Consider the following 10,416-nt stretch of genomic DNA (forward strand, 5'->3'; position numbering starts at 1 on the left):
AGACAAAACACTCAAACACATAAAATAAATAAAAATTCAAAAACAAATAAAACCTAAATCTGCCGACGCCTTCCAAGTGCTGGGATCACAGACGTTCACCACCAAGACCAAATGTTTTGTGGCGCCTGTTGTTGTTATTCCACGTGACCGTTGTCCTCTTAGCCTGGTCCCTTCTGTCATCCTCTGCCCAAGGTGAAGATGACCCACAGGTCCATCGTACTCATTCTCATTAGAAGTATCTGAATTGGCCATGCACAGTGGTGCACTCCTTTAATCCAAGCACTTGGAAGGCAGAGACAGGCAGAGTTCTCTGAGTTCAAGACCAGCCTGGTATACAGAGTGAATTCCAGGACAGCCAGAGCTACATATGTGACTAAGGTCAGTAAATCTATTATTTTCAAGTTCATACTCTTATTAATACTTTATTGTATCTGGTAATATGAAACTATAAATTAATGAATTGATAAATTTAATTAAGTATTTCCTAAAGCCTTTAAAATATACTTGGAGAATATCACATGAAATCACTGAAAATATTATCTGTCTTCATATATACAGCCTTGAATCAAGTATGACCATAAATGTAGAAGGCCTGGTCATTGCTCTTAAGGCGTTAAACACAACAGAAATTTTAGTCAGTTAAATGTACTTTGCTGCAGTCATAAGCCATACTTAATGAAACATTAAGAAAGAGTTAAATGGAACTCAGCTTTTTCTGTCTGGAAAGCCTTTGACATCTGTTTTCCCAATAACTATACCGATTATTTTCTGAAAAACAAAAGAGTATAGAAAACAATATTAAACCCAGATGTAGATGGTAAATTTAATTTCATGGACTTGTTATATTTTACTAGCTCTAACAAACATTTTTGACTAGGAAATATTTAAATGCATTTATTCCAGACAAACAACTCACAGTCTTCATAAATATTCAATTCTCCAAGGAATAGTACAAAGTAATGAGACAGTTAACTGCTATTACAAATATAATCATTTACTTAATATGTTTCTACTTTATTTTCAATCACTAGAGGGAGCTATCAATCCTTACTGAATTCATCCAAAACATATGTATAATACAATTTAATTTGCCATAGTCGTCAAAGCTTTCCTTTGCATAGGGCTTTCTAACATAAAACTGCTTCTCCTCTTCCCCTCCTCCTCCTCTTCTTTCTTTTTTAGATTTTACTTTTCAAGACAGGGTGTCTCTGTGTAGCCTTGGCTGTCCTGGAACTTGCTCTATAGACCAGGCTGGCCTCAAACTAACAGATATCCCCCTGCCTCGGCCTCCTGAGTACTGAGATTAAAGGTGTGGGCCACTACTGCCTGGCTGCTTAGCTTCTTATTTCAAATATACTGGGCAATAATATAGACTGTAACAAACTTAGATATTGCCACTAGCAAACTTAAATCTTAAAGTTCTAAACCTTAAATCTTGGAGGTACTAATATCTCTTCAAAAGTTTTAATGTTCCAGGATAACTAAGACTATCCAAAGAAACCCTGTCTCAAACCACCCCCTAAAAGTTTTAATGTTCTCTTTAGTGAATGCCAAAAAATTAAATATTAAAAAATACGCTTTAAGAAATAAAAGTATCAAAAAAAGAAATAAAAGTATCCTAGAAAAACAAACGAGAAATTAAACTATCTTTCTGAAAGGAAAAAAAAACTTTAATGAAGAATCCTAGCAACTGTTTTCAAACTTGAAATAATTTGTGACATTTAAAATGCAGTCAGGGGGCTGGGTGGCGATGGGGTATTCCTTTAATCCCTGCACTTGGGAAGCAGAGACAGGAGGATCTCAGTGAGTTCGAGGCCAGCCTAGGCTACAAAGCAAGTTCTAAGACAGCCAGGGCTACACAGAAAAACAAAACAAAACAAAAATACAGTCAGAGGGCTGGAGAGATAATCAGCCGTGAAGAGCACATGTTGTCTTGAAGAAGACATGGGCTCCATTCCCAGCACCCACATGGTGGCTAACAACAATTTGTAACTAACTCCAGTTCCAGAAAATCTGATCCCTTCTTATGACCTCCATAGGCACTGCATGAATGTGGTACACAGACATACATTCAGGCCAAAACACCCATACACATAAAATAAAAATAAACCAAATACACTCAAAACTTTAAGATTATCACATTCTAATTAAATTGTTGGTCATCTGATTACATTTATACACATTAATATTATTCCTTAAATCCATATACATGCATATCTTATTGATTTTTTTTGAGAAACATACTAATAAAAAACATGAATAAAACTTTCTAATTGGGGTTGGAGAGTTGGCTCAGTGGGTAAGAGCATTTGCTGAATTTCTAGAGGACCTGGGTTCAATTCTCAACACCTACATGGTGTCTTAAAACCATCTATATGTAACTACAGTTCCAGAATACTCAATATCCTATTCAGGCCTTTGCGGGCACCGTGTGGTACACAAATATGCATGTAGGCAAAACATTCATACACATAAAAATAAATAAAAATTTTAAAGATGAAAATACAATTAGTAAATAGTTTGTTTCAAGGAAAATTGTAACAAGTTTTTTTTACATCAATAAACTTTGCAAAACAAAGTACTAAAGTTATATGTAAGTTTATTAATTTTAAGGAATCTGATTTGCAAAAGCCTGGTAAAGAGCACACTGCTTGGAAGTTAGACCTGATGGTTCACACTTGTAATCCCAGCATTCACAGAGGCTAAGGCAGGAAGAACAATGGAAAGTTTTTTTAAGGACAGACTAGTGTTGGGGGAGGCTACTCATTCATTTCCCGTCTGCCCAGACTCAAAATAATCACACTGAAACTATATTAATTACAATACTATTTGGCCAATAGCTTAAGCATATTTCTAGCTAGCTCTTATATCTTAAACTAACCCATTTCTATTATATTATACCATGAAGCTCATGGTTTACTGGCAAGGTTCCAGCTGGCAGTTGGTGGCTTTCTCAACTGGAGGCTACATAACATCTCATTGACTCTGCCTTCTTTCTCCCAGCATTCAGTTTAGTTTTCCTGCCTAGTTCTACTCTGCCCTGTCACAGGCCAAAGCAATTTCTTTATTCATTAACCAATAAAAGCAACACATATACAGAAGGACTTTCCATGCCAGCATAGTGGTCTTTACACACACACACACACACACACACACACACACACACACACACACCACCTGCTCAGAGAACAAGAATGTGGTAATTTTGTAATTATTTTATAATAAGTGCTTCATTTTATCAACTCATATTTTACTTAAATAAGCCTCAGTATGCTAGGATTCTTTACTCCAAAATTTCACATCAAAAGTCATAAAAATAATTCCACACCAAAAGTCATCAAAATTGCTGGGTGTGGTGGTGCATTCTGGAAGTAGAGGCAAGCATATCTCTATAAGGCTAATCTGATGTACATAGTGAGTTCCAGGCTAGCTCGGGATACCTGGTAAGATCCTATCTCAAAAAAAGTCAAAGCAGCATGTTTGCAAGTATATAAAATATATAAATTTTAATAATTTTCTTAGAGAATTTCTACTGTTAAATGAAAATAGTTTAATTTTACAATGGTAAATTTGAGAATTTATTATTTTTCATTTTATTAGTTAGTAAAATAATACAAAATACTTTATTACATTTGCATAGTGTGTATGTATTTGCACACATATGTATGGTGAACTATATAGGTCAGAGGACAACCTGTAGGAATCAGTGCTCTCCTTCCACTTTTTGTGTTCCGGGATTAAACTCAAGTACTCAAGCTTAACATAAACACATTTACCCACTCAACCATTGCTTTAAACAATTGCTAGTCGTCTATAACCCTATATCTACTACTCTATAGATAAAAGAAAATTTAATTTGCATTTAGCTGACATAAATACAAAGCTTAGGAGTATTTAATTTCTAATAATTATACTAACTCAATGAGTATCTATGTACTTGTCAATTATACAAATGTGTCCAGTGAATCAGTAATGGTGATATAATGTAATGTTGCTACATAACATTTCATGAGCAAATACTTGAACATTAATATAATAGTGGAAACCTACCAGATTAGCCATATTTGGATGCAAATCTGAAAGTGCAGTGAAGTTCTTCAATGCAAAGGAATTTGCCATGCTTTAAATCTGTGTTTTAGAAAATATAATTTGTATGTACAAATTAAACATTAAAAACAAATTGTTAAAAAGGTAATGGTGGCACACACCTTTAATCCCAGAACTCAGGAGGCAGAGGCAGGTGGATCTCTGAGAGTTTGAGGCCAGCCTGGCCTACAGAGTGAGTACCAGGACAGTCAGAGAAACCCTGTCTTGAAAAGCAAAAAACAAAAAAGCAAAACTTAGAATTAGCTAAGGAAGCACTAGATATTATTAGCCACTGGCAAATTTTTATAATTGTGAGATGTAACTAATTCATATTTAACTGTAGAAAGTAGGTCCAAAGGCTGGTGAGATGGCCCTTTGGATAAAGCACTGCACAAGCCTGACAACTGAGTTACATCTCTGGAACCCATGTAAAGAAGTCATCTGCAATCCCAACAGTCCTGTGGCAAGATGGGAGCCTGAGATAGGAAAACCATCTAGAAGTTTCCAGACTTGAGTACCTAGCTATGCAGAAACAAGGTAGGAGAGAATTCATTCCCAAAAGTTGTTCTCTGACCTTCACATATGCATCTCTCTCTCTCTCTCTCTCTCTCTCTCTCTCTCTCTCACACACACACACACACACACACACACACATACATACACGATAATGATGACAATGACGACAGGGTCATTGAATGGCTTGTTTGGTAGAGGGGTTTGCTCCCCAGCCTAATAACCTGAGTTCTATTCTCAGGACCCCATATGGTGAAAGGAGCCCATATAATGGAAGGAGAAAGTCAATTACAGTAGTTTGTCTTCTAACCACAGCACCTGTGCTATGGAGACCACACCCTACCTCACTACACAAAATGTCATTTTAAATTTTTAAAAAGAAAACATGTTCAGTCTCTGTGTGGTTGCTCTTATCTTTAACCCCACCACTTGGAAGCCTAGAATAGGAGGATTACCAGGAATTTAAGTCCCACTGGGCTACACAGTGAAGTCTAGGCCAGTCTGTGAAAGACAGAGGGAGAACCTGTCTCTAAAACAAACAAAGCAACAACAAAATAGCCAGGCACAGGGACTGGAAAGGTGATGAATCAGCTGTTAACAGCACTTGCTGCTTAAGAAGACGTCCTGGCTTGCAAACATCCATGATTCCAGGTCTAGAGGATATGACTCCCTCTTCTCGCCTTGACAGACACTAAGAATGCACTATACATGTGTGTGCATGCACACACAGCAAAACACTTAGGCATATAAAATAAAAAGAAAAAAAATTAAGTTAGGGGTGGAACTAAAAAGATGGCTCAGCAATTGAGAGCCTTGGCTGCTTTTCCAGAGGACCCAAGTTTGGTTCCATCTCCCATATGACCACTAACAACCATCTAGACCTTCAGTTTTAGGGAGTCAAATGTCTTCTGGCCTCTACAGGCACTGCACACAGGTGATGCACAGACAGACAAGTAGGCAAAACACCCATACACATAAAATAAAAATAAATCTTAAAAAAAAAAAAGCTGGGCATGATGGCACACATTTGTAAAATAGAAGGAGAATGATCAGGAGCTCAGGCACATCCTCTATCTGATACATAGCAACTACAAGGCCAGCCTGGGTGACATGAGGTTCTGTCTCAAAAAATAATAAGGCTAGTTGTGGAGGTGCATGTCTTTAATCCCAGCATCTGGGAGGCAGAAGCAGGTGGATCACTATGATTTTGAGGCTATCCTGCTCTACATACTGAACTTCAGGACAGCCAAGGCTACCAAGAGAGAACCTGTCTCAAAAATGGCCGTGCCGTGGTGGCACATGCCTTGAATCCTTGGGAGAGGCAGGTGGATCTCTGTGAATTTGAGACCAGCCTGGTCTACAAGAGCTAATTCTAGGACAAGCTCCAAAGCCAAAGAGAAACCATATCTTGAAATAAAATGATTTTGCATCCCAGCACCACTATTTTGTGGTCATGTATTATAACATTACTTTAGTTGCCTCATCATCCACAAAAAGTACCACTTACTTCACTACCTGAGTGCTTTGAAGAATAAAATTTTAAGAGTTAAATATATAAGTTCAGATATAATTCATCATCAACTTCTATTTATAACTTTGTATTCTTTTAGGTTTTTGAGACAGGGACTTAGGTAACTCAGGTTGACCTTGAAATCACTATATGAGGTCACAGTCCTGAATTCTTGATCCTCCTGCATCTGAGATTAAAGGTATATGTCACCACACTTTGTTATAATGCCTCCTCTTCTCTAACTCCAGTGCCATCTCACCAGACCACGGCATAATCAGTCCTCACATATGATACCGCTATAATCTATTCTCTTATTTGTTCATGTGTGCTTTGTATGATACGTGATTCAGGTCAAGAATCAGATTAAGAGCTATACCTACAGGATGGTCACCAGAATCACTCCCTAAACCCACTCAGGTGTCTCAGGAAGGAACAATAAAAGTATAGGGCAAGACTTGACATCTTAAGAGCATAGCCTCAGGACCACTGACGTAGGTCCTTAGTGAGAATGAAAAGAAAGAAGTTATGGTGGTAGGATTCTGCCAGCTTAAGATTACAGTGGAGCAATGCCACTGGTGATTGACAGGAGGCTATGCCTCCACAAGAGACAGAACACTACAACTATCTCTGACAGATCTTCCACCTAGGTCTCCCAAATGGCCCTTCCTGAGCTCTCCGGCCCACCTCCAGCTTTAAAAAGATGACTGCTGGTCTAATCTGGGCCAGTTTCTCCAGGACCTTCCTGGTCTTTTGTTTATGGTATGACCTGGCCAAAAGTCTTTGTGCCCCTCTTTCTTTCCTCCAGAGAATGCTCTATTGCTTGGCCCTTTTACTCTGGTGTAAAAGAAGAGGATACTGTTAATCCTGATGAAAATGAAACACAGCAAGTCACTTGTTCTGATGTGGTGTTTAGCTGACAGGTCATCTGAGGATGTCAGTCAGCTCTTAAGCTCAATGATTTTCTAATTTTGAGGCTATAGTTAAATTTTGAGAAATTTACTGAGTAAGCTCAATGATTTTCTAATTTTGAGGCTATAGTTAAATTTTGAGAAATTTACTGAGTTGGATTCATATCTGGGCCTTAAATAAACAAACTGTGAGCAGAGAAGTAGAGTGGAAATGAGAAAGAACTTTGCTGAATTTATGATGCTGGTGAGCTCAAATATGTTTGTGTGTGCATGCAAGTACATGTCTGATTATGCCCACATGGGCTGTTCATTCTTTTCAGGATCATGATGGTCCACCAGGCTGAAAACTAGGTTTCACACTGATGCCCTATAGAATTTCCCTCCAGAAAATCCATTCCCCTGCACTTTCTCATTGCTAACATTTCTTTTCCTTTATAGATGATCATATCGGTGCACACCTTTGATATCAATACTTGGGAAGTATAAGCAGGAAAATCAGGAGTTCAAGGCTAGCCTTGGTTATATCTCCCTCCAAACACACACACACACACACACACACACACACACACACACACACACACACACCAAGTTCTGGCCATATATCCTAGGCTGGCTTTGAATTTTTAAATTTTTTATTTATTTCTTTACTGGGGATGGGCATGCATGTGGAGGTCAGATAACAACTGGTGGGAGTCAGTTCTCCCATCTACCATGTGGGTCTGAAAGACTGAACTAGTTCATCAGGCTTTACAGCAAGCATCTTTATCCATGAACCATCTCACTACCCCATCCACCCAACCCCAACAACCTCGGACTTCTTATGCACTCCCTCAGCTCTGGAATGCTGGAATTGCAGGTATGGGACACTATGTCCAACTTTTGTTGTCCTTTAATGTGTATGGATGTTTTACCTACACATATGTCTGTGTAACACTTGTGTGCCTGGTGCCAAAGAAGTCCGTCCAGAAGAGGGCATCAGATCTCTTGGAGCTAGAGTTATAGATGGCTGTGAGCCACCATGTGGGTGCTGGGAATCAAACCTAGGCCACCTAGAAGATCAGCCAGTGCTCTCTTAGCCACTGAGCCACCCCTCCAGCCCCTTATGCCCAATATTTTGTGTCTATTCCTGATCCTCTCCATCTGTCTCCTCTTCACTTGACAGAAATATCTTTTAAAACTTAGATCATGCCACTTTTGCTCTTTATAAACCTTTCCAGAGCATTAAGAATGAAGTCCAACCTCCTTGCCATAGCCTCTAGTGTGCACGGCTGGCCACCTTTGTTGTCTCAACCTCTCTTCCAGTGTCCTTACAGCCCTTACTTCCCTTAGCCCAGAGAAGGTATGGGGAGCAGAAGCAGCTCCCTCTTCCCTCCTCCCCAGTCACAACCTTTCAACCTTCCCAGGACAGGCTCTTTGACATTAGTCTCAAGTGGAAGCCTTTCCTACTATCCCTCTGCTCTATCTCCTCATTATAAGGCTGCCCCATGAGATCAGAGCTGTACTTTGTATATTCCTCTCTTGTAACCACAAGTGACTAGGTATTTCAGGACCTCACACATAGTTGCTACTACATAATTGTAGACTGAATTAAATCAAATCCTAAAAATCAGTTTGTGTCTGGGTGGTGGTGGCGCACGCCTTTAATTCCAGCACTTGGGAGGCAGAGGCAGGTGGATCTCTGTGAGTTCAAGGCCAACCTGGTCTACAGAGCAAGTTCCAGGACAGACTCCAAAGCTACAGAGAAATTCTGTCTCAAAGAACCAAATTAATAGTAATAATAAGTTTGTAATTTGGGGATAATATTGTTTCAGTTAACTTTTTGGATAAATAAGAATTCTAGTTGATACCCAATACTATGCTTACAGCATTTAAGTTATAGAAACAAGTGTGGCTTATAGTTTGCTATTCTAGGCAAAGGAAGCTTTCAGGGAACTTGAAGATGTCTCTCTATGGTTTCTAATTTATTCTACAGATTGACGCTAAGTGAAGGTTGCTCCATGAAGCTATTCCTGTACGGAGTAGCTTTGCAACCTCTCCCCAGAAACTGCAAATTTTGTAACAATATTTTGTGACTAGGATTTGTTTTTCTTCCTGCAAGAAAACAGTTTCCTTTCTTCCAAACACTCTTTAAGTTGTTGACCACTAAGCCACCACGCCACACTTTTCCTCCCCCTCCCCCAGTAAATCTCTTGCGCCAGCTGGCGGCATGTTTGAATAGTGGATATCTTGGCAGGATCTGCCAAAAGGAACCCACTCCCATTTCTTGTTATATCCTTCCAAGTCCGTTATCATCATGGCAGGAAAGATGGCAGCAGGCAAGCATGGAGTTGAGAGTTTACATCCTGATCCTCAGGTAGCAGGGCAGAAAGGGAGAGCCCATTCCCTGTGGCACACCTCCTCCAACTACGCCATATCCCTAGTGTTTCTCAGTCAGTTCCACTAACTGGGGAGCAAGCATCCAAATATATAACTATATGGAGCCAAAAATTTTTTTAAAAAAAGTTAGAAAAGTCTGTTTCTGAGATTAAGTCTTGACCTGGGACCAGACAGGGTGAGGACCTGGGGAGAACGCATCTCCACACGTGAGGCTTCTGACTGGAAGGAACCTGACCTCAAGAGACCTGATGACTTGGAACAGGTGCAGACCCTGTCAGGGAGACACTGACAAGAAATGGGGTGGCTGGAAGGGACCTGACTGGGAGGGACCTGACTAGAGGAGAACTGCCGGGAGGGAGCACCCCATGGGTGAATGACACTTGAATGACTGAACCCGGTCTGGCTGGCACCTGACAGGCCGAGGCCTAAGCACTCCGCTGCGAACCTTCGGGACCCAGGCGCTGGTTTCCTCTCAGAACTGGAACAAGGTCTCGCGCCGCCGAACAGACAGCACAGCGAGCCGTCTGAGCCGCGGCTCACCGGACGCGGTGTTCCGCCTGGCGCCCGTCGCGAGCTGCGACTCCACACAGCTGGCTGGGCGAACCACCAGGAGTCCACGACCGTTAGACGAAACCCCGCCCCCGCCACGACGGCTCCGCCCCACCCCGCGATGGCCCCGCCCTTCCAGCGCTGGCTCCGCCCCTCCGCGCGATGGCTCCACCCCCGCCGCCCTCCAGCTCCGCACCAGTGTTTATAAGTCGCCGCGCACAAGTCCAAGTGGCGCTGTCACTTCCTAGGACTGGAGAACTTTCGGACTTGGGTGGTGGAGGGCAAGTCAGCCTTAGGCACTGCGGTCACTACTGGGGAGGAGAAGTTCCCACGCACAGATGAAAGTGAAAAGGAAGTCGCTAAGGAAGCGAACAAGACGTTTGTCTCAGTTTTCTGGTTGGAATCTGGACAGGTGTCCCAGGCTGTTCCGACTGAGCAATCTTTCTAAATGTCTCATAATTGCAGATGTCTCTG

At 41.0% G+C, this 10,416-nt stretch overlaps 1 protein-coding gene across 2 annotated transcripts in view; it reads right to left on the minus strand.

The window, feature by feature from the left end:
• The window catches only part of Meiob (meiosis specific with OB-fold), a 31,040-nt gene extending 21,091 nt beyond the window's left edge, over positions 1-9,949 (minus strand). The window contains exons 1-3 of one of the 2 annotated variants that reach the window (XM_048436221.3): positions 9,839-9,949; positions 4,051-4,128; positions 711-768 (exon numbers count right to left, since the gene is read on the minus strand). In XM_048436221.3, the coding sequence (XP_048292178.3) occupies positions 711-768; positions 4,051-4,119 (127 nt within the window). In that variant the 5' untranslated portion in view covers positions 4,120-4,128; positions 9,839-9,949. Of the gene's footprint in view, positions 1-710; positions 769-4,050; positions 4,129-9,803 lie in introns of both variants that reach the window. The other variant, XM_048436220.3, reaches the window with a different exon arrangement.
• Between the last annotated feature and the right edge of the window lie 467 nt (positions 9,950-10,416).

Source organism: Myodes glareolus, chromosome 9, assembly GCF_982192425.1.
Source record: "Myodes glareolus chromosome 9, mMyoGla1.1, whole genome shotgun sequence".
Taxonomy (NCBI): domain Eukaryota; kingdom Metazoa; phylum Chordata; class Mammalia; order Rodentia; family Cricetidae; genus Myodes; species Myodes glareolus.